This window comes from Anser anser (assembly GCF_964211835.1).
Source record: "Anser anser genome assembly, chromosome: 15".
NCBI lineage: Eukaryota > Metazoa > Chordata > Aves > Anseriformes > Anatidae > Anser > Anser anser.
The window spans coordinates 8,544,291-8,567,724 of record NC_139736.1 but is presented as its reverse complement, the minus strand read 5'-3'; the positions used below and the strand labels follow the sequence as shown (position 1 = coordinate 8,567,724).

Below are 23,434 nucleotides of genomic sequence, written 5' to 3'. Positions count from 1 at the left end.
ATAATCCTTAAGTCCAGTGTTTCATGACAGATCCTTATCACTTGAACAGACTGGAGTACCGTACAGGAATGAATGTATGAATGACCCTATGAATGACTGTCTGGGATCACCAGCTGATGGAGCGGGGGCTCTGGATGCTCCCCTCAGAACAGGAGTTGCCTGGCCTGTAAAACACACAGCCCCTGGGCATCCCCAGGCATGTGGACTGGGAGTATTTCCTTTTTATTAATGCCTTTTGATCCCTGATTTGAATCAAACTGCTACTTGTCCCATTTCCACCAGCTCCTCTAACTGAATACAGCCTATCTGCAGGGAAGTTTACAAAATTGATTTTGTCATTGACCAGTATTGGGACTTGAGTTTGTGTCTTGTTCTTCCGGACCCAACTTCATGGATATTTCAATGCTTCCAATGTTTGTGGGCAGCAGTACAATTTCTTGGCATCACACCCACTTTGGTCACATGTAAATGATCTCTGCAGGTCAAACTTTGGACTGGTATTTGGGACAGGAGTTTGTTGACCTTAACAGCTAAACTACACTCACAGCAGCTGAGATGTTGACTTAAAAAGAAGAATTGGGCCAGTAGTTGTTCATACATCATGCATTTCAGATTTTTACTTGCAGCAAGTGAATGAACACCTGTAATCCAAGGCTGTGTTTTACTCAGTAACTGTCACAAGGACTGGTCTTATTTGCAGTGTATCATAAGTATAAAAAAACACAGAAGTATATGAGAATCTATAAGTCAGACACAATAGCTCCAAACACTGTAATAAGTTATGCACCATCTCATAATTTATTATAATACAAACAAGTCTGTCAAACACAATATATTGTCTACTTATGAAAATATCAATATTCACAATTTAAATAGGTGATAGGTCTCATAATTTTATATACCAGCAACTCATCTAAAAAGTACTTTGTTCCTAGCTGTGGTCTGGAGGGACATATGCCTATAAGTAATCATAAAACTGTCCATTCACAGCATATTTTTCTAATTGTAGATGCTTGAAATATAAATTAGAGTACAAAAGACCATCTACAGAACAAAGATGGTTTTGTCTCTAGGATACTTCCCTAAATAATGACACTATATGTGCTTGGTTAAGTTTTTACTATTGGAAAATCAGGAGGTATGAATAATACAGCAAGACATTGGCTAGTTAGCAACAGTCATTGCAAGATGCTTCACAAAACCAAAAATAAGGCAAGTATTATCAACAGCAGCTCCCATATGGCAGACTAAAAAGTCAAGGCTTTATTATCCAAACTGGACTCTAAGAAGGCTTCAAACATCTGTTAACAAGATACGGCTTGATCCAAAGCCCTCTTAAATTGATGGGGATTGGAAAAATCAACCACAAAAGCCACAAGCAACCTTCCCTTTGACTTCAAGGGGCTTTGGAAGTAAGCTCTTAAAGCCCTAAATTATCAGAAACGAAATGACCAATTCACTGTACATGAAAATTGCACCGTGTCATTTCTAAAATGATATGGAAAAAGGTTGAGTTGTTTTTCAAATGAAGTTACAACACTTTAATGAGTTGTTTTTAGTTGGAAATAAATATTCACACAAAAAGATTTTATTTTTAAATATGGTAACTTACAAAAATACATCATCAGGACAAGAAAAAATCAGATGACTGCTAGTTTGCAGGATAAACATCATGTTACAAAAACTGATAAATCACATCATGTGTATGGCAGCATATGCCATGCACTTAATTTATTTTTTTAATAAATAAAAGCCCTAAACATTCACTATTTTCTGTAAGGTTACTATTATATTAAGTAGAATAGTGAACTTCTTGTATAAATATTTCTTCAATAGATACATTCTCAAAAATGAACCACTGATCTATATAGATATTGCACTTCAGACTCATTCACATGTAACTCAAACTAGCATTCCTCATAACAAGTTTAGCATAAAAATAAGTTATAAATACAGTGTTTTCCCCCAAATGAAACATACAGTACCTTTTTCATAAGGTAACTTTGGTTACTATCAACTGACACAAAGAACAGAGGTTTCTGAGTCAGGTAGAAGGCATGGCCACCAGACTGAATTTATGTAAAACCCTAGTAAAGGGAGGAATCATTTTAACCTTGCTGTGATAAATACAGCAAGGCTGAGCATCCCTTTTATGCTTTATTATTGCAAGTAAGTGTGATGTTTGTTGAGATTAGAGGGACAAACAGCCTAGAAGAGGAGGGGGTTCTTTGCTTCCCTCTGGGTCTGGGGAGATTGAGGCTTGTAGCATTCCTTTGGTTGCCCAGGTTGGCAAGGGTCAGCTCTTGCTCTGCCAGCCATGCCCCTCTCCTGGTTCTAACCAGCACAGTCCAGGGGTGTTCGAGCACCAAGCAGGGAAGTGCTGAACATCTCTGGCTGTGGGCTGGCCCTCGCTGCTGCAGCCTGGTGGCTCTGCTGCTGGGAGAGGACCAGGTGGCACCTGCTCACTGTCCCCTCTCTGCTGCTCCTGACCGACCTGAGAAGTCTTGACTTTTCCTGAGAAAGCCCCTTCATCCATAAGCCAGCCTTTGCATGGGGCCCCACTTTTTGTGGCTTGTGCCTTCTGCTACCATTTCTTCCCAAAGCGTGCTCAGGTATGGGATGGGTTTTGGTCTTGCAGGATGCCAGTAGGAGTAGGTGTGCAAACGCATGGCAGAAGGAAACCAGGCTGTTGTCCTCAGCAGGACTTCTGCAGATTTCTTAGGATGTGATAGTGCACCAAAGATGAGCTACCCAGGTTGTGGAGGGATGCCTTCAGCCCTCAGATCCCACCAAAGCAGAATAGACTGGATCCCTCCTTGGGGGACATCACCGTGTTAGTCCTAGATGCACCACGAGCTCCCTGCTGGTAATGGAGATGGGCACAGACACAAACACACTGCTAGCACCGAGCTGTGTTTCATTTGCAGTTACTGAGAAGCTGCTGTGTTCACTGACCAAATTGTGCTTGTGTTCACCGTGCAAGGAAGTCTGCCCTCCTGGTCAGTAAGGCTGTACGAAGTGCCCAATTATAAGTAAAAACCTGGGGTACGTGATTCTGAGAGACCACATGCCAAGATCTAAAAAGGAGATAAAAGAAATGCCCTTTCAGCCTTTCTGTAAATCTCATTTTCTACACCCAGCATTGCTGGGATGCTGTTTTTTGAGTGTGGAGGAAGAGAAGTTAAGCTGCTTTAAATAAGGTAAATATTTGAAACTGATCTATGCTTTTACTGTTGAGTATTTAACGGATTTAATGGATTTCTTTCACAAATAGTCTGTTAACAATTAAATTGCAAATCTGCAATAGGATGGTATAATCTGTCAGGAAAAAAAATCTTAGGTTGAGGTTTTAAATATATATATTTCCCAAAGGCCTGAACATGGGGGATAACTGAGAATCTTCACTGGATAACAAGGAATCTGAGTGCTGTAATCACTCCAAACCTCACAGGACCAGCTTCTGTGGGAGCTCTGCATCAGGCAGGATTTGGCCTCACACTTGAAAGTCTTTAGACACCTTAATTGAAATAGCTGGGAAAATATGCTGCTTTTGTTCTTGGCTCTAGAAACCTCCCTCCCTCAAGCTCCACTGTCTTGGTCACATCTCAAATAACTTAAAACATATGAACACTGGCAGCTTGCAGGGTTGCTTTCCGTGCCAAGGCTGTAACAGGCCATATATCGGTCCTTGAGCTCGCTCAAATGAGCTAAAAAGGGCTTGTCACAGTTCGTGTCTCAGAGACTGCCTCCTGCCAAAAGGTCTTGACAGCAAGTCCGTGTGGCGGTATTTCATGTCAGAAAGAACACATTTTTGGCAAGTGCACGCAACAGAAATGGCACCTTCCACAGTACTTAAAAGCATCCATTTGCTCTGTCGATGGTGAACTACATGGTCAAGTAAGACTTTGGTGGTGGTTTTGAAAGGTCTTAATTAAACACTGTTGTGGGTTTCCCCCTCCAAAGACTTTGGACTGCACTGGTGTTTGGATGCAAAACATTTGAGAGCGACTGAACACTAAGACTTGAACTCTGAAGCATGTTCAAAATGCTATGTAGGAGACAGAGGCGTTTGCCTTCTAGCTCTTGCTCCTAAATCAAGTGCTCCTGTTCCCTCCTAACAGTCTCATCTGCCCTCAGCCTCCCAGGGAAATGAAATCAAATGACCACTCTTTAAAACAGCCATTTCAGCAGATTACATCCTGAAGATGTAACCACTTGTAAAGAACTTGCACCTGGAAACTCCAGCTATTGCCCTCTTCATGGTGATATTTTTATAGGCTTTCCATTCTTATCATACTGGTAAACAAGCATTTTGATGCAATGAGAGTTGGCTGGGGAAATCCAAGGGCTGCTTGTTATTGAAAAGTTATGGTTTGTATAGAATTGCACAGGTTGCTTCTGACACTTAAAGAAGGCTTTCAGTGTGGCAGCTGCCATTGTGCGAAATCTTTTGCTAATAAAACAGTAGAGGAAGAAATTAATTGCAGTGTTTAGCAATGCTAGCATATTGGCAATGTCTGACACAATATGTACCACCCAGCTGTTGTTTATAGGCGATACATAGAGGTGATACAGTATCATGATTATTCTTGGTGCCCAGAGTATGGCAAAAATAGAAGTTATAGTAAACAAAATGGCTGTTGTTTTCCCTGTGGAGTACCCTCGCAGTCGGAAATTACTCTTCCGTCGCAGCTTGTACACGATGATCGAATTAAGGATGAAGAAGATGGAGCAGGGCACCAAGTAAACTGTAAAGCAGTGGATCCAGATGAGGACGTGATGCATTGATGTGCTTATGTAGTCTTCAATCCAAATGTTGGGCCACCAGTAGTAGGGAATGCTGGTCAAAAAGCAGGTGATGTAGACACTTACAATGACTTTTCGAGTGCGAGCAGGGTAGGAGACTGTATGATACTTAAGCGGATGGCACACAGCTATATACCTATCGATGGTTAGTGGAACAGTAATCCAAATGGAGGTATGGATGGAAGAAAATTCCAAGACCTCAATTATTTTGTCCAGTACCTGAGGCATCTGTTTATTTAAGATGAAATCTTCCATGAGGAAGTCAACAAAGACGATGAAGAAGAGAACCAGGATGTCAGCAGCAGCTAGAGCTAGAAGATAGTTATAGGAGGACTTCTGCCTGCGAGCCACGAGCTGGGAAAGGATGATGACTGTCAAGATGTTTGCTGTGGGGACAGAAACACACAGTTAGGCCATTAAGACATAACGTTACCTTTTCTGAGCAATTGCTTGGAGCAGTGGCTCTGTTCAAACGCTTGGCAACATGACCTTTATTAAAATCCAAGAAACCAAAAGGAAAATGCTGCAGCTGGGTCCCTCAGAGCAGCTGTCACGCTGAGAGGAGCATGCGGCCCTGCTCCCAGCTGTCCTTACACTGTCACTCCTTGTCCCTGCACACCAGGTCAAGTGACAGAAAGCTGGGACCTTCAGCCCTGATATGGGGTTAGGCAGCATCCAGGAGCCCTCTGCCACCCCCTCGGAGCTGGCCTTGCAGCTGCAGGCACAGCAGGAGCATCCTGAGCAGGGGGTGCTGGGTGCCCCCACCCATGTGTGGGGTGGCAGGAGGGAGCAGTGAGTTGCACTTGCTGCCGAGACAGCTGCTGTAGGACAGCAGCTCTCCTCTTACCTGCTGTGCCCAAGCTGGCCCTGTATCTGGCTTGAGTGGGATTGCATTGATCGGAGGACTCCCAGGGAAGCATGTGTCCCTGGCTCTTCCTGAGACCTGGAGGCACTTTGCAAGGCTTTGAGAAGTTCCCAGCTCTGCCCAGGATGTGCCTCCTGCAGCTCAGCCCTGTCTGACCTGCTCTCCTACAGATGGGCTCTGGGGAAGCATCTCTCTTCCCACCGCTGGAACAAAGATCTGCTTGCTTATCCAGAGCTGCTCTTCAGAGCTCAGCTCCTTCCCCAGCTTACAAGGTCTTTTGCCTCTGGAGTGATACAGCCTTTAAGGAAATCCTGCTGGTCAAATCAGACATGATGGATGTTCTGGCTCAGCACAACTGTAAACATCCCTGAGTTTCCTGAAAAAGCTTCTGCTTGCAACTCTCTGGCCACAACACAGACCCATCACCTAACCCATGCCTAGAAGTGGTCCATGACACTTAAATAATAATGCGGTGAAGCACTACAGTATCTTGTCTTTGCTGTTTTCACTGTCTGGTTTGTTTCAGACTTCTAAAGCTGCGACTCAGCTATTCAACTTAAAGATAAACTTTACTGGCTGGTTGAAAAGGGATTTTAAAATATGTAAGTGCATATAAATGCTCTACAAAGGGCTTGGTCCTACAGCACCCGGCCTGGCAGAGCTCCCCACAATGGGTACGAACAAGCCTTGCAGTCCTTGAGAGCTTTGCTTTAGCAGTAAGGTGTAGCCAAATTTTAACTACTTGCTTATGTTTGCTGGAACTTACTGGGTAGTCTTGAATCAGGACAAAAAATCCTGTAGTTCCTAATAGCAGCATGGCTGGAAGGAGACAGGCAAGATTGTTCCCATCAGAAGTTTAAATCACTTGGCTAGAATACCTGAAGTAGTGCTTAAAAATCAGAGCACTAGCTTACAGTATAACAGACTGCCAAATGTTTGTATTTGACATTTTCATAAGTGCTCTATAAATCACCTCTTCTGTGCGTTCACTGCTTCAAACATTTCTGCAAGCTTTGATGGGTTTCCCAAAACAAATCAGCAATAATAGTAAGGATTCCTTCAAACTGGAGAGAAAGGAAGTTAAAGGCATTACAGTAACGGTGACCTGAGACTTATGTCCTACAACTGAAAATGCACATTTTAAAACTGTTTTACTTGGTACTGCAGAAAACTTCCTCCTTCACAAATGCCTTCAGAAGTCTGCTTTCTGAGAGCACATTTCTGTCGTCAGGGGAATGAACTGCAGCAGAGTGAATGATCTTGAGTAATAGCCCTCATAAGTGTCACCTATTTCTGTATTAGCTGAATTTATTAATTTTGTATCTTGGAACAAAACTAGACCAAAAACAACAATCAACTGAATCCTTCCCCAAGTTAAATTATGTAATCTTCCCAACAGTAGTCTGAAATCACCTTCAAGAGAATTTTCCTGAATCCATCCTCTGTTAACAGGAATGCAACCTCATGGATTTCAGCTCAGAGCGGACGGGGGGGTGATGCACTCAGAACTGCTGTGCCATTTTTTGCTTACTTGCTTACAAAATGCACCTGTTGTGCCTGCTGATGAGCCCTAGAGGTATGGTGAGTGATGTACTGTCAAGGAAATCCTCGAGTATGAGGATTTGACTCGACTGTGCCAGTCGCTGTTGGTTTTGGCTAGCCAGGCTGAATAGCTTGGCTTTGCAGATATTGGATGTGACCCACGGTGCTCACCTCCGCTTTAAATCCTTTGGATTTGATTCACTCCAGCAGCTGGAGCTTGCACACAGTGAGAGGGACAGCTGGGGACTTTGGCCCCTGCTGGTAAATTCTGGCCACGCTTGCAGAGGAGCTCCTGCAGGGATGCTGGAGCTGCGCTGTGCCCAGGCACAGCAGTATCACTCCCCATCCCTTCTGTCCTTTCTGGGGACCCTGCTGTTTGGTCCTACACCTTCTTTTTTTCCTACAGGAGTAGATTTATGAGCAGGCCTTTCCTGTCGCCTCTCCCCCACCTTTCTCAGAGTTCCCAGCAACGGCAGTAACAGCATGTACTGAAATGCAAGTTATCCGTCTAACGCCAGCAAGCTTTGCTTGGTGAGCCGGATTAGAAAATTGATCTGACAAAAGTACATGCAAGCTCTGTCCAATTTTTCTGCAAGGGTTACAATATCTTGTATTGGAAATGCTTTCCCTGGGATCACATTAGTGCTTTTTCTGGCTGGATGGTATGAAATACAGTAACGTCATTGACTTAGTGAAAGCAGATATATAGTGGGGTGCAGCAGAAAGCTGCCGGTGTGGCAGTGTCGTAGCTTAGGGTTGGGGAGTATTTCTCCTGCTGCAGGCTCTATAGGGCAGAGCAGCTATGAATAAGTCTCATTTGGTTCTTCGCCTATTTCCTAGCCAGTGTTAAGTTAGCCCTTGGAGTGTCCTCAAATGCTGCCTAATGCTCGATAAATGGGGAATGGGTGGGAACGCTGTTCCGCGTGAACAACCGTGCCCTTGCGCCATCACCTTCGTGACTCCTGGCTGCCTACTCAGTGCCCTGCGAGTTCCTCTGTGGGCAAAGGCAACCTACTGCGGATGAAAGGGGACAGGAGCGTTTAAGACAGAGACCACATTTTAACCATATTTACCCTAATTCTTGTTCTAATATTGTAGTCGGGGTGAAGACTGGGATGACAATGGAGATATAAAAATATCTCTGTGCTATAAAATGCATGCAGCTTACAGCTGCTGGATAGGTCAGTGCCCTTAAATTGTTCTGGACGGCAGTATCCATTTCTTGCAGTGTTTTTTCTGGGTATTAAGTAGTTGAGATAATCTGAAATTGAAAAAGATTGATCGCTGTGCTGGGAGTTGATTAGGGGATGACAGATGGGAATTTATGCCAGCGTTGCTTGCTGCAGTGCAGTATTTCGAATTTATAAATATTTAGTTGAGAACTGGGGCTTGATTAGGGAGTTGCTGGCTGGAGCTTCAAGAGTTGTCACTAGCAGATGATGAGAAGCAACTGTAAGAAATGGTGGAGTCTTGGTTCTTCCCCTTTGATCGCAAGGATCTATTGCCTTTGAAAGACAGCATCTGAAGGACTCTGACACCCAAACTCCATCAGTCTGCGCTGCTCGGAACATGGCAACCTGTGTTATCAGAGGGATCGTCCTTTAGCAGTAACCTTGGCTCTTGTGTGGGTTTGGGTTTGCTTTCCATACCAAAGCCACGCTGCCTCGCTGAGCCTCCTGCAGCACCTGGGCAGTCTTCTGTGCTGCCTCAAAGCAGTGCCTGCGACCTAAAGGCATCGCTATTTCCCCAGCTCCTTGTTTCGTGGATTACAGTCATAGCTCTAATAGTGTCTGACCATGGATTTTGGGGGGGATTCATACAACTCCTTCCATTATCACTGTGTGAGCTTAAGCAAGAGCAATTTTATCCGTCTGAAGAAGAAATAGGCATATTTCTTGGGTTTGTTTCTTTTATTGAGAGCGTTTTGCATGTACGTGGCAGGCTGTGCGGTGAAATAGCCTTTACAACACAAGTGGAAATGCTGCTGGGCTGTGAATAAGGCCCACTGTGTGGTTCAGTGGCTCAGGATCATAAACTGCCTAAATGGAGTAGCCATGAGGGTCGCTTACTGAGTGATAAACATTAGGTCACTGGATATAATGGACACCTTTTACCAAATACAGTTGTTGCTAGGATCCCTACGAATCATTGTGCAATGTATGAAACTACCAGCCATGCATTAGTCACCTGACTGGCACATAGGCTGTTTATGAACATGAAATTTTAATTGCTTTGGAAAAATATGTTAGTCACACCTCTTTCATAGTTTGACACAGTGTGACTTTAACTTCAACATACTAAAAATGTATGCTGAAAAAAGGGATGTTTTGGCTTGGTGGGAATAGATGATTTCCCCTCAGCTAGGAGGCAATATTAAAATGTAAACATGTACTGTGTTCAGCAGGCTGATCTGACCACGGTTACTAACACAGTCATTTGCCAGTGGTTACCAGACCTGAGATGCGAATGGCATTTAGCCTTTACTTTGTGTGGGAGATCTCTGGAGACACTGATGACAACAGGTGATTTCTGACAGAGGCTACACGGCAGGAATGATTTTAAAAAACAAATGCCATGGCAGTGTATACATCTGTTTATTAGGGATGCTGGCTGTAGCTGGTTAGATATTCTTTTTAAAATGACCCCTGCATCTCATCTGTCATTAAAGAGGACAAGGCAGTTCCATGTTTTTCTCGTGCAGACGGTATAGGTCGGACTCAGCACTTCAGCAGCTGGGAACAACCTTTCAAGCGATGCCTGCTCATGCCTAATGTAATTTGTTCTTCTCCTTTATAATCACATCCTGAGATCCTTTCTTAAACAGTTGCCAAGTGTAAAGAGATACTTTATAGAATATAATTAGTGCAATACAAGTTTTTCCTTCTCTGAGAGTCCCTGTGAGGACTGATTTTAAAATGAATTGATTTATTTGTTGTTCAGTTGTCTGAGCGCTGCTGAGATGTATGCACCCACTCACCCCTGGGAGGGAAGAGCCATCAGCCTGTACTGCCGGTGCATGCATCATCTCCCACGGGATGGGGAAGGATCCAAGCCAAAAAAATGAGCAGCACAAGAGCTACAACATGAGTGCGTGCAGGATTGCGACTTGAGAAGGCTTCACACCTTCTAGAAAGGCTCTTGTGTGATTTGCGCTTAGAAATCCCATGTGCGTGGACAGACCATGCCAGGTTGGAGGGCAGAAGTGAAACCTTTAACCTGAAGACTTAGCAGGTGCCAGAGAAGACGTAGCATAGCCTTGCCCTTGCAAGTCACAGGTGAATTAACAAGTTGGTGTCACCAGCCAGACTCTGACAGTGAGATCTGGCCTCCAGGATCGTTTTTTCTCAGTGACAGTGTTTATTAACTGAGGCACCTTTGGGAAAGAACAGTGAATGGGGCACTCTTCTCAATGGCTGGCACTGGCCATAATTGGGTCGTTGAGGCCAGAGAAAGATTTTAACCAAGCCAAAAGCACTTCCTCCAGTTTTCAAGGGCGCAGACGCTGTAATGGTGCGGCGACGCCAATGGCCTGTATTCATTTTGAGCCTTGCCAACCACTCAGGCTTGTTAAGTGCAGTAACTTGTCTGGCAGACAGGTGTAATTACATTGCATTGCTTTTGGGTTTCCTAGACAGTTGGAGTAGGCTTTTGCTCCTAGTGTTCATAAAATAAAACCGTTTTTGCAATATGAAAACAGCCAGCAAGAAGACTGGACTAAGACTGCATGGAGGCCCAGCAGACACTGACTGGTGGGGACACGTGCTTTCATGTCAGAGGGATCTGGTTGTCCTCTTCTTGTCTTAACCCTCTTCATCTATGTGATGAGTCTACCCTTAATTTGTGCGACTGCGTTTGGGCCAGAACATTACTTTCACTCCACGGTCTTCTGCTGCAATCTCCAGAGCAGCACCACAAGCCATTCACAAGCAGGTATGATCTCTCAAAGACAATTTTTGGGAATATTTTCCCCTTCTTTTTTGTGACACAGCTGTATGGTTCCAGAAAAAGTGTCGAGGGTGGTACTAATAATGGTTTTTTGTTTTCAGAGCTGTAACGATAAGTCTAGAACACCTCACGGACACACCACAAAGTATATTTGTATATTTCTAATAACTGGCTTTTCATGCATTCCAAAACCACAGATGGAAATGCAAATAGAAATAGGCCTTGCAGGAGTTAAGTTGCTGGACATTTTTAAGGATGTTGGATCAATAGTGAGACAGGACGGGCAAGGATATGCCCTTTCCTCAGATGGGCCTACAGTGCAGAAAGCCTCTAATGACCTCAACATTCCCCACACAAAGCCTTCCTCAGAGGCACCTAAACAAGGATGGAAATGTCTAAAATTTTCATCTCAACGTCTAGCCTCGCACCACGCTACTAGGGCAGTAAAGCTTTTTAATGGAAATCTGTGCTGGGAAGAGAAAAAGCAATCTGCAAAATAATGCAGAACTCATAAAAGGGATTTGGTTATTCATGTGACATAGCTGGACAGACAGAATTTCAAGGCAATTTGGGTGTCTCACTTGGCAGGTGTCTGAGCTTCTGAATGTGGGCTGTCGGCAAAGTTTTAGAGGTCTCAAGCTGGGTAACTTGAGCTTGAGGATAACAAAACCATTCCACACGCTTGAAATCAACCATCAGAGCACTGAGTTAAGTGCCAAAGGTATTTGATGGGATGACTAGGATGGAAGTGGGACGTGGTGATTTCATAAGGGCAATATCATGAATTCTTTACTGAACATGAATAATTAAGAGGATTTTACCTTTGACTGCGGTTTTTCTAAAAACAAAGTCTTCATGTCTTCCTAAAGCATTAGCTAATACTACAGGAGTTCGTGCTTGCAAGCCCCATGGCTGAGCTTTCTCAGAGACAATGCCAACTTTACACAATAAGCAGGAAGTTACAGACTATGTAAAACCATCCCAATTTGGCTTTATTTCCCCCACTGTGCACATACCACATCCACACTAGATACATTGCTCTTCAGTGTGCCAGCCTGGACATTGAACAAACCACATCTGGAATGCACAAATGTTTGTGAAACGTCCTAGTTGGAAGGAGCTGACTGACAGGCAATTTGTCTCGAAACCAAGAGCAACCTTCAGTGCACCTACCCATGCAGTCAACGCACCCGATGATTGAAAAGTTGGAAAAGTGTCCAGGGGCTCTCTGTTTCAGATGATGCAAAAGAATTTCAGTGAAAAAAAAATCTGTTAGGTGCGTTAATAGGCAGGCTTATCTCCTCTTCCATGGTTAAAGGGATAAAACTCCTCTTGGCCGTCTTCTACACTGCTAATCATGGTCCTACTTAGCTGCTTCTGCTTCATTCCCTCTGCACGACCGTACTGGTGTCCTGAGAAGCAACCCAATACAACCTTCTCCTACCCAGTCACCCCCTGAATGGCACAGACAGTGCTCTGCATTTTGGAGTTTAAGATCTTGACATAAATATGTATCTTTACTGTGAAGAATGAAAACTGTGTGTGAGGTCCCCTGTGCTCAAGGAAATATTTTTGGCTTTGTTTCTTTTCTTTGTGTCTCAAAGTTAATAGAAAAAGAGATTAAAGTCTCAAAAAGACCACCTGAAACAGGAGGTGAAAGCCTTTGTGCCTAGGGATTGTTTTGCATTTGGCCTGTGAATGCAGAGAGAGCATCAGGTCAGGAAATCTCGGTTTTGTTTGTCTGCCTACAGTAAATTGTTTTGACGTGTGCGGATGAAGGCTTTCTCCTGCTGGCTTGTGTCTGCTGATTCACCCCGATTTTACAGAGGGGAGCAGAAAGAGGAGGAGGAGGAGAGAACTAAGTAATGGGGTGGATGAAGAACAGCGGGGTATTAGGCTGCCTAGTGCTTCTGAATGGCTTGACTTCTTAACAACTGGGGGCTCCGCATTACCCACCTACAGTGAAAACTGGCTGTGCTCTCTCTTTTGTATCGTTGTCATACCAAGGAAAAATCTCCTCCGGAGATTTTCCTTCCCAATCCATTTTTGCAGCCTGCCATACAAGGTTGTGCACTTCATAGTCTACTGAGCCTCCCCAGTACCGCACCTCGTTATCATTACAGCCCTGACTGCGTTGTTTCCTGCTAATGTGGCAGAACAAAACTGAAGTTAGCAGTTGTACTTTGTAGTGGTGTTCAGAGATGCGCTATCAAGACCTCTTCTGCATCAGCATGGGCTCTGCCATACGCTTCCTTTCAGGCTGCAAGGCTTTAAGTGGGCACAGTCTCCGGATAGACGGACCAAACTAAACAGCTTCCATCTGCACGCCTTGCCGTCACTGTTTCTGTGCAGGAGCACTGTAATGAATCTATTCTTTTTCATAATGATTCTTCTTTCCTTAAAGAAAAAGCATTCATTTTACAATAGGAAGTGATTCATTTTAAGCGCGTTGGCTGAAGTTTTGTTCCCTTCTCTGTCCACCTTGCTACTGTACCGTGCTGCAGTGCCCTTTGGTTGCTCTAACAGCTGAGTGAAAGTTCTGCCAATTTATTTGTTCTCCTTTAGCAGGATGTGATGTACTGGCTTTGGGTCCAATTCAGATTTTAAGTCAAAGGAAGTATGGTCTTTGAATAAAATCGGGGTTGAATCAGGCCTCAGGAGGGTTCAGTTCTTATTTACTGTGTGAAGTCTCTCTAATGAGCGGCAGCTGAAGAGTGCTGGTTTTTCAAAGTCATAACTCTGCATGTAACAATTCTCCCACTCATAGTTTCAGCTCTTCTTTTGGTACTTCTGTTGTTCAGGTGTGTTGTTATGAGGGGCTATTTATTGAGGTGTTGGAAATGCTCTCTTTAATCAGAAACCTGTACTGGGGTTGCAGAAGAATATACTAAGTAGACAGTAAAAATCCAAAATGGGTAAGATGCTCCTGAGTGAGTACGCAGCGTGTCCACCTTCCTACCGCCTGCTTTGGTATTTACTGGCTGCTACCTGCTGCCTGTCACCAACACACATTGCTACCTGCCCCTCTGCCTACTCCTCCTCCTAACTGGGTCATGCCGGTAAGCACAGAGATGGCAAAGCTCTTCAGGTCCTGTTCCCCTGACACCACCGTGGAGCTGAAGGAGCTGTGCTGTGCTGTGCACACGCTCAGCTTCATTCTGTTTGTTCCATGTACACCACTACCTCATCTCCTCCCCTCTTCCTTTCTTTACATTGTCATGCCTCATCAGATTTTTTGCTCTTAGTTTTTGTCATCTGGTAGAACTTCACCCAGGTGACCTCTGTGCATTCTTTCCTCTTTTCCACTCTACCAGTGGCAGCAACCCAAAGGGAATGCTCAGCTGCTTCTCCCACCTCCTGTCTCTGCTGCTCTCTTCTGCACAGTTCTGTTCTCTCCTGCATCGCTCTCTGTCTGCTTCCACTTCCCACCTCAAATGCTCCTAGAAGTCAGCCAACTAGTAATGACCTGGATAACTGCCGTGTACCATTTGTGCTTACGTCTGTAATATATACAAAAACTTCGTATATGCGCCACAGATCTTTTACCAGGCAGACAGGGCATTGTTCTCTTGGATCAGGGATGCTCAACCCACAGCCCACCAGCAGTATGTGCCCTGCCAGGACCATTACCCTGGCTTGCGTGCCTCCCTGCACAGCCTCCTTACTCCAAGCTGCACACAGGGAAAAGGCTCCAGAAGGACCACTTCTCCATCATTTCAGCTTGCCTGTGACTATGCTGCATTTTGCACAGGCGCAGTGCAAACGTTACGCACCTGCGTGCTAATCCGACACCCTAGAAAGTATCGGCCTTGCTGTGTGAGGACAGCCGGCTGTCAGCTGTTAGGGGAAGGTCTGCAAGGTGTAACCCTCCCCTGACAATGTTAAAAAGGGTAGGCACCCCTGCTGAGCTTACACACTCCTCTAGGTCCAGGCTACAGCTTCTCCCCCTCTGCATGCAGCCCACCGAGCGTGCTCTGTGCACGGCCGGGTCTTGAATGACCTGGGTTGTCCCCATCTCCGTGCCACCTTGCTCAGCAGCAGGTCTGACACAAAAGCTACCTGTTTGTGCTCTCCAGTCAGAGGTACCCTTCTGCCACGTGTGTTCTGCCACTGCTTTCCCGGCCTTCCAAAGTCCTGAATCTGCATTTAAGTTGGTTTTAAGCAGAAGCCTAAAGCATGAATGAAAGAAACATCTGTGGAACAGACTCTCCAAGCAGCCACTTTGGAGAAGTGTTTCCCTGGGGCACCTGTGTGAGTGTTAGCTCCCAAGGGCTTAAGGGTGCTGGGCGCGCGCCCTGTGCTTTGTGTCAAAGTGAGCCAGACATCATGCGGTGAAGAAGCCAGCCTGCACGCTGCCTCGCAGCACTGTCAGGAGGAGGAAACCCCGGGAAGCATGGATCAGGTCAGGCCCTGATCTAGGAAATGCTGCCACCGCATCCTTTTAGCAATACACTATACCCCCAAAGGGGAAAGGGATTGCACGGCAATTCTGTTGCTGCTGCATCTCCTCACGAAGCAGGAATCAGGGTCAAAGCCAGCTGTCTGCAGTGAGCACTGCTGCTTCTGTGCCTGACCTTTCTGGCTGCGTTTGGAGGCACCGCCGCAGCCAGAGCTCTTTGGCGAAGCTGCTTTGTGCAGCTCACTGGCAAAGAGACGGACGGAGAGTTGATACTTGTTGCTCTTTGCTTTCTACCTCACCAGCCTTCTCCTTGACTGAATCAGAGCAATTCCCTCCCCCGCATTCAACAACACCTTTTCTCTGACATTTTCTCTAACTAAATCAAGAAATGCCTCCATTAAGCCTTCCAGCAGCCCCTCTCTTGCCTCCCTGCCAACCAGAGGTGCTTCAGAGGTCCTCCTTGGCTGACAGAAGGGGTGAGTGTAGGGAAAGCAGCGCTGGAGCTGCAGAACAGCTCTCTGAATTGTAGTACTGCCCCTGCTGTGGTAGCATCACCCCAGTTCCAGCACCACCGCCTCTCAGCTCCTCACTGTCCTGTGCAGTCTGTTCCCACAGCATCCCAGGGGTGGGACCACGTGCTTGCCAGCCACCTCTCTGAACAGGAATTTGCACATCTGAACTCAAAATGAGTTTCAGAGAGCAGTATGTTTCTCTGTCTTGTCAGCCTGTGCCTAGAGAGAAAAGAACAAACCTTAGCTGGGCACAAGGCACAGTCTGGGAGGGGTGCAGGGGTGCAGCCACCCCGGTGTGCGGTACCTGACTGCGGAGGGTTGGCGTGCAGTGGTTCATCTGCTGCTGCGCCTCTGCAGGGGACGGCCTCGCTCTTGTCCCTGTGTGCACTGTCGTTACACTGAAGGGCAAAGGGAGTTCACTTTTCCCTCTGTTGTCTCTGCCTTTTCCAGACTTTATGGTGCCTGGGTGAACGGAGGGGAGAAAGAGCCACTGCTGAGAAAAGGATCTGCTCAGATGCCTGGGTTACACAAGTGAGGGAAGCGATGCTTTCTCTGCATACACAATCAGGCCTGGCATAGCTTGGCCTCAAAGTGGAGTTGTTGAGTTAGTGAAATTTCCTTCAGGCACCGGAGCAGAAAAGGCAAAAACAGTTAAATGTTTTCCCCTCTCATCGGTCCTGTCCAAGACTTGTCGCAAGGAGTTAACCATTGCCATGTCAGCAAAACACTGCACTGGTGCTCTGTTTGAGGACAGGTCCTACACGATGTTTCTCTCAAATTGTTGGCACCCTGCAAAGCTGGTTACTTAGATCCCACAGACTTCATGGCTCTTTGTCTATCAGGTAAATATGTGCATTACCTCTAGAGTTTTCTAATGTTAGAAAACTGTAGAGTGGCTTGAAATTAAAAGACAAAAAGCTCTCTTTAGCACTGTTCTCACCCCATACCACATCCTCAAGGAAGCTTGGCTGTATGAGTCTTCCCCTAAACTTACCCCGCTAGTTTTCATCTCTTGCAATGTCAAGATGAGAATCTTAAGTTCCTCAGGCATGCAGCACACTGTGCATTTACTCAGCATCCTGTATGTGTACAGTGTTTCCAGGTGTTAGTGCCAACGTTACCCTCAGATAACACGCACCGAACAAGCTGATGTGCTAACACCTGATGTAAATCCACTGAGCTCAGCAGTGTTGCACCACCAAATGTTTTGGTTAGCTCTGTTAAGCGCTATTGCTGGTTCTCTAATCAAACGGATGTCTGAGCTCTTCAGAAATGCGTGTCACCACTGCTACTTTGGATCCTTCACTGATTTTAAGCATGTTCTTAGAATGGCAGCATTAGGTCTGTAATTACAATGTAGTATCCCTAGGGAGCTGGTGCAAGTATGTGCAGAATGCTTATTAAGTGATTTTTCTAGTCTACACACGTAAGATTTTCCCCCATTTAAGAGACATACAACGGCAAGCTTAGCCACAGATCGCTCATGACAACTTCTTCACTGGATAATCTTGAGAGGGTCCTGGTCAGTTCCTAGAGGATAGATGCTGAAATCGGAGCCTGTCATTACTGTGGAGATCTGAGCAGCCCCTGAGGAATCAATGAAGAGGAAACCACCTCCTCAGCCCTGCTGGCTGGGTCCCTTCAGGTCAGGGCTGAGGCTCACTGATGCTGTGGAGCACAGACACTTGCCAGTGCCCTGCATGCTCTGTAGGTAAATGCAGGACTTAACTTTCAAGTTCTCTGAACTATTAGCCAGTCTTCAAAATTTAATTATAAGCCAGGGAGAAATGAAAAACACAAAGAACATCAATTCATATGCAGAGTGGTAATTGCATATGTGCTGTTCAGAGGCAGGCTTCTCTTCATGTCTGATTAAAATTTTTTTCTGTGAATTAATTGCTTGGAGAATATTATTTTCTAAGCCAGAGAAATTAAGGTGAACAAAACATCTAGAAATTGCAGACTATTAACTACTAGTGCTGCTTTCCATCTGTATGCCACTTTAAACGTGCAGCAGTAGCTAGACACAACCAAACTCTCCCGAATTGCACCCTTTGAATGCTGCCTCATCTCAGCAATGCCGATTGCTCTAACTTTGCCCGACTCATTCTGCCTGTCCTTGGGATTGCTGTAAGTCACTCTGAGGCTGGAAGAGCTGAGCCAGGGAGTAAGCCTGATGTTAACCCGCCTGCCAAAGCCCCCCATCTGTAAGTGCAGAAGAGGTGCTGCAGGCACAGCTCCCTGCAGTCCTGCACTGTCTCGCTGACAGCCTCAGACAGCCCCCCGGGAGGAAAAACCTGCTGGGTCCTCGGCCAAGACAGGGATGCCGATTTGATACTCGTGTGGCATCTGGGCGTTTTGAGCCGTGGTACCCGTGTGCGGCAGCGGTGCCACACAGGTGTTCACACCAAGCCTGGAACTTCCCTTCCTCCCCACTCATTTTGGGGTCTCTCTTGCTTTTCTCGTCCTCTGCTTCCCCCAGCAGCTCCGCCTTGTCTTTGTCCCCTTTCTAAGTGGGAAATAGTGCTGCGGGTCGCACAGCCTGGAGGCTGGTGGCAGCGAGCTGGGACTGCCTGCCCAGCTCAGTACCGTGCTCAGGGATCTCGGGGTGGACATTTCCATTACCTCTGCGGAGCACAGACCCCAGGAGCACACTTTCCAGATGCCTCCGGCCACGGGCTCCCAAGCCCGGTGCCTGGCCAACCCTGAGCCTCAGGCAGGGCGCTCCTTCCCCGCTCCAGCTCCTCCAGGAAAGAGCCAGAAAACCCGGACCCTCGCACTTCTGCTTGCCCCCGGCGTGACAGGGGACAGCCCCAGCGCCCTCCTGCCCGGTGTCGCTCCACCTTGTGTATGGTGGAGGCAGAAACTTCGCTCCGGGCCGAGGCTGGATGCCGAGGGGCGAGGGGAACCGGGCGGGCTGCGGGCACCCCGGCGGCTCCCCCCGCAGGAATCCCGCAGCCCCCGGAGCCCGCAGCCCGCAAACTTGGCGGCGGGGAGCGGCACTCACCTGGCAGCCCGAGGCATAGCAGCAGGCTGTAGTAGACGACGGGCGCGTACCCCAAGCCGCAGCCATAGCGGTGGTGCGCCAGGAGGGAGCCGTTGTGGAGGTGGAGGTGGTTGTGCTCCATCGACCCGCTCTCCCCGCTTGCCGCCGCCCGCCCGCCCCTCACACGCTTGGTGGTGGCGGCGCGGCCCCCGCGGCGGGAGGAACCGGCACCGGCACCTCACGGAGCGCCCCCGGCCGGGCGGCGCAGGGCCGAGGGGCGGGCAGGGGGCGAGGCCAGCCCCAGCCCCAGCCCCTGCCTCAGGCGGCCCGGCCTCGCCCCCCGGCCCCGCCGCTGCCACCCGCCGGACGGGGCCCGGCCGCCCTCAGAGGCGGGACCGCGGCTGCTGAGGCGAGGCGGGATGAGGAGAGGAGAAGGGCCCCTGGCGCCACGGGTGGGTTGGAGACCCAGCGAGCTCTTCCCTCAGTGAAAGGCAGCAAACATAGGGGAGGGTGTCGAGAGGATGCAGCCGGTCTCTCTTTAGTTTTCCCAGTGAGAGGAGGAGAGGCAGCGGGCACAAACTGAAGCACAGGAGGTTCCGGCTCAATATGAGGGGGCACTTCTGTACTGCGAGGGTGACAGAGTGCTGGGACAGGCTGCCCGGAGAGGTTGTGCAGTCTCCTTCTCTGGAGATATTCGAAACCTGCCTCGATGCCATTCTGCACAACGTGCTCTGAGTGATCCTGCTTGGCAGTGGGTTGGACTGGGTGATCTTCAGAGGTCCCTTCCAACCTCGGCCAATCTGTGACTCTGTTTCTGTGATTCTGTGAAAAAGGATTTTTTTGCCAAGTCAGTGTGCAATCACCAGGGCAAAAGAAAAAGCTCTGACAGGTTTTATTGGTGGCATACCTGCCTGTCAGCCCTGTATTGTGCTTCGAAACCAGCCAGGAAGAAAGTAGTAAGCCCTTACATGAGGGGTTTCATCTGTAAAATTGAAATACAAACCTGGGGTTAATTACACTGTCGCTCTCCTCCCCACAGCACCGCCTGGACTGCCAGCAGTGCAAGACACCGCGCTCCCCCCATGACCTAAGGAAACGCGTGCAATTCAGGTGTGGCAAAGCAAAAGGGAAACTGGGATTTTGAAAATGTTCTCCACCAATTCCATAGCATTTGTGTGTTTCAGCACATAAAGTACATGTAATTAATAAAGGATTTGGAGGTAAGATTGTTGTGTTAAGCTGGTGGAGTACAGTACTTTGTGCTACCGATTAGCGGGCTGGATGGCTGACAGCGTATTGACAGGTTCAGGAGGTTGTTGTCTAATGATAAAATAGGTGCTTAATTGCAGTGCACTTTCATTGGGCAGAAAACAAGTTTGTATCACCAAATGTGCGTGGGGTTTAAGTCCACAGCCTGGCACTGTGTGTGGGAAGAATCCCACTGATTTCTATGGCTGCGAGTATGTATGTATGTAACGTATGTGGAGTTTGTCAAAGAAACAGTTCTGTTGGGATAGGCATAAGAACATAATGTGTGATTTGCAAAACTAAGCAAAGATGTGCTCTGTGCATAATAATACAGCATAAAAAGAGCGTTACAGATGAGAAAGCACCATTAGGACAAAAACTATAACAGATCATCGAGTTACTAAGCAAAAGCATGAATGTCTTTGGGTTTCCATGATCTTGTTTGAAAGGTGGTTTAGCTTCTGTTTGGAAACACAAAGAGGGGGCAAGCAAGGCTCTGATCCTGCGAACACTTGAGTAAGTTACTTTGCTGGGAGACTTCGTGCGATTATTCAAATGCTTAAAATATTTAATAGAAGAGGACTTTTTGAACCGTGCTTAAACTGTTGTCAAGCATCTCAGGTTAAACATGTTGGAAAACGAATACATTTTTCCTCTTCTTTTTCAGTAGATGTCTCTGTGAATGTAGCCTTAAAGATGGTTAGAGTCTGCTTGTATGGCCTATAAGTGAATGTGTCCCCTTTAAAAAGAAATCTTTTGAACCAGTTCATTCAAATAACCCACAGAGTTGCATAAAACAATGTGTGTGGTGGGTGTGATAATAAGATACAAAGCCCTGTGAATTCATCTCTTCCTGTTTTTTCCAGATTTCTAACCTAAAGGTTTTCTTCTTGTTATTTGAAAAAGTATAGTTTCTTCTTGTGCTCCTGCAATAGAGCTGATGAGGAAAGATCTTTTACTGCCTACTGAAAGTGAAGTGGTGATTCCTGGAACCTTTTCTTAGGCAGCGTAAATGCATCAGCAGGACTGAAAGCATGACTCACTGTTTTGAATCAAAGTGAAGTTTATCAGCAAAGAAACGTATAAAAGAAGGGTATGGCAGTGGAGTAGTGGCTTGGCACTGTGGTAGTGATGGTTGGAATGCCTCACACACTTGGTTTGCAGCTCCGTGGGCCTCAGCTTCCTGATTAACACAAGTGAAATCCCGCAGAAGCTAGAGGCTAAGGAAGCGTCGCCATCATCCATTTTCTATTGTGCTTCTGCCACTGTTCTGTCTGGCCTAGTTTTAAACATCCTGAGCAATAGGACTTCCCTGGAGAGGTTTCTATAATAGTAGCATTAGTTTCCTCAGAGTTAGAGTTGTCTCCGGGGCACGGTTCAGGTAGCTGCTTGTATGCCGGGAACTTTTGGTCATAAGAAAATTAATCTTTTCCCATCTCTCTGCTTTGAACTCTCACTACAGTCTCCAAGTTGCATGGGACTCTGTTGCATCTGATGTGTTTCCTTTGTATAAAGGGAAAAACTGGAAGATGTGTTCATTTTCACTAACCCTTCCTCTGCCCTGCCCTGCAAATGGAGAGGCAAGAGAAAAGGATTTTTCTTCTGGTAGCTCAGTTAACTTGTTTAAAGCTCATTGAAGAGCTTCTCTGCCTTCCTGCATGCAAATCTGCACAGAAACAGATACATTTCGTGGTGAGCCAGGAGCTTCTAATGCAGAATGGACCGGGTTTCCAGGTCTGATTTGCGTTTGCTTCACTGAGGTCAAATTAATGAAATAATTTGGAATATGTCAGTGAAAGCCCCAAAGTAAATGATTGTGAAGATTGCTGTTGTGTTCAGAGGGTAAAAGATGATTTGATTTTTTTTTGTTTGTTTGTTTTTTTGTCCTTCAAACAACTTCAGACAAATTTTTGGCCTAAATGAAATGATTTTGATTATTCTACTCTCTGACTTCTGCAGTAACAGAACCTCAGACGTAAAGAAACATCAATAAAGCCAATTCAGAAGTAACCACAATGCTTGCTTCTACTTAAAGATGTTTATTTTTAATGTCCTCACTGTTTTATAGCCACTTTCCGAAGGGATGACATTTACGTGTATCATCAGGCCTGCAGTGAGAAGGGCAGTGGTCTACTTCTTGGATAACAGTGATAGGAGAAGGGCTCTGGAGTTTTGACTCTCATCTCATAAACAGTCATGTGCTCAATGAGTGATGTTTATTCTTTTCCAAAGAGCAGTTTATTTCTTGCATGACACACTGTATAAGAGGAGCTTATACTTTGCTTTTAAAATTCTAGAGCCACTTGAACTGGTTTAGCTTTATATTTTTCAGAGGAACTGAGTCTCCCTATAAACTCACAAGCAGTGAAGAAAGCTCGAGTGACATGCTAGTCACATATACCACCTTCCTCTCAAGCTGTGGAGCAAGGCAGTGGTGACTTCAGGAGGAACGAGGAGTTGACTCAAGTCATCTGAAAGAACTAAATGTCATATTGTTAGAGGACAGCGGTATGAGTTTTGCTTGGAAGATAGCAAAGGTGAAAATGGAAGACTAATATATGATCTGTGTGTGAGGGATTAGGAGAGGCAGTGGAAAGGTTGAGGTGTCTCACAAAGGAAGAGAGATTGGCCAAAAAAGGGGTTAGCAGTTGCAAGAGGCAAGGGACATTGGCAAGAAAACTGGTTTATGGCCTGATCAAGGTTTTCTTAGCTGTGTAGCAGTGCTGGAGGGATTCATCTCAGAGCTACTGCAGAACAAATGATACCTGTAAGACTGGCGAGTCTTAGATTATATTTCATTTCATTAGATGCTTGTATATAATTTTGCTGCAATTAAACCCCTTTCTTCAATATTCTCATCTTTTCTTACTGTTAACCTGCAGAACAATTGAGTCAATTGAATCAAATTTTATTTTGGGGTTAACCGACTGTCTTTCTCAGTAATGTCCTGCAGGTTTCTCCAGGCTTGCAAAGGGAGGAAGGCCTTCTAGCATTCTCATAAGAACCATTAGAAGGAAACGTCATTATCAAAGTTCTTTACAGGGGCCTCATCAGTGCCTCTGAATAGACAGTTTTACAGGAGGGCAGTGAAGATTTGTTCATTTTTAAGGTGAGAAGTTTTTGTTGCGCTG

General features: G+C 46.2%; 2 protein-coding genes across 8 annotated transcripts in view; one reads left to right on the top strand and one right to left on the bottom strand.

Annotated features, from left to right (window-relative positions):
- Positions 1-23,434, top strand: part of LOC310882150 (uncharacterized protein) — a 189,713-nt gene that overhangs the window by 65,525 nt on the left and 100,754 nt on the right. For 3 of the 5 annotated variants that reach the window (XM_083800501.1, XM_083800504.1, XM_083800502.1), the window contains one exon: positions 20,095-20,165. In XM_083800501.1, the coding sequence (XP_083656627.1) occupies positions 20,095-20,165 (71 nt within the window). Of the gene's footprint in view, positions 1-19,365; positions 19,508-20,094; positions 20,166-23,434 lie in introns of those variants that run through there. The other 2 variants (XM_083800505.1, XM_083800503.1) reach the window with 1 other exon arrangement.
- Positions 55-19,306, bottom strand: GPR139 (G protein-coupled receptor 139). 3 transcript variants are annotated; one of them, XM_083800480.1, is made up of 3 exons: positions 19,077-19,212; positions 16,374-16,531; positions 55-5,192 (listed from the first exon to the last, which is right to left on the bottom strand). In XM_083800480.1, the coding sequence occupies exon 3, from the start codon at positions 5,059-5,061 to the stop codon at positions 4,258-4,260; it is 804 nt and encodes a 267-aa protein (XP_083656606.1). In that variant the 5' UTR covers positions 5,062-5,192; positions 16,374-16,531; positions 19,077-19,212; the 3' UTR covers positions 55-4,257. The 3 variants fall into 3 exon arrangements, with proteins under 3 accessions (XP_083656606.1, XP_083656607.1, XP_083656605.1); XM_083800481.1 differs by lacking the exon at positions 16,374-16,531 and having other exon boundaries at positions 768-3,077; positions 5,026-5,192; positions 19,077-19,306; XM_083800479.1 differs by lacking the exon at positions 16,374-16,531 and having other exon boundaries at positions 771-5,192; positions 19,077-19,298.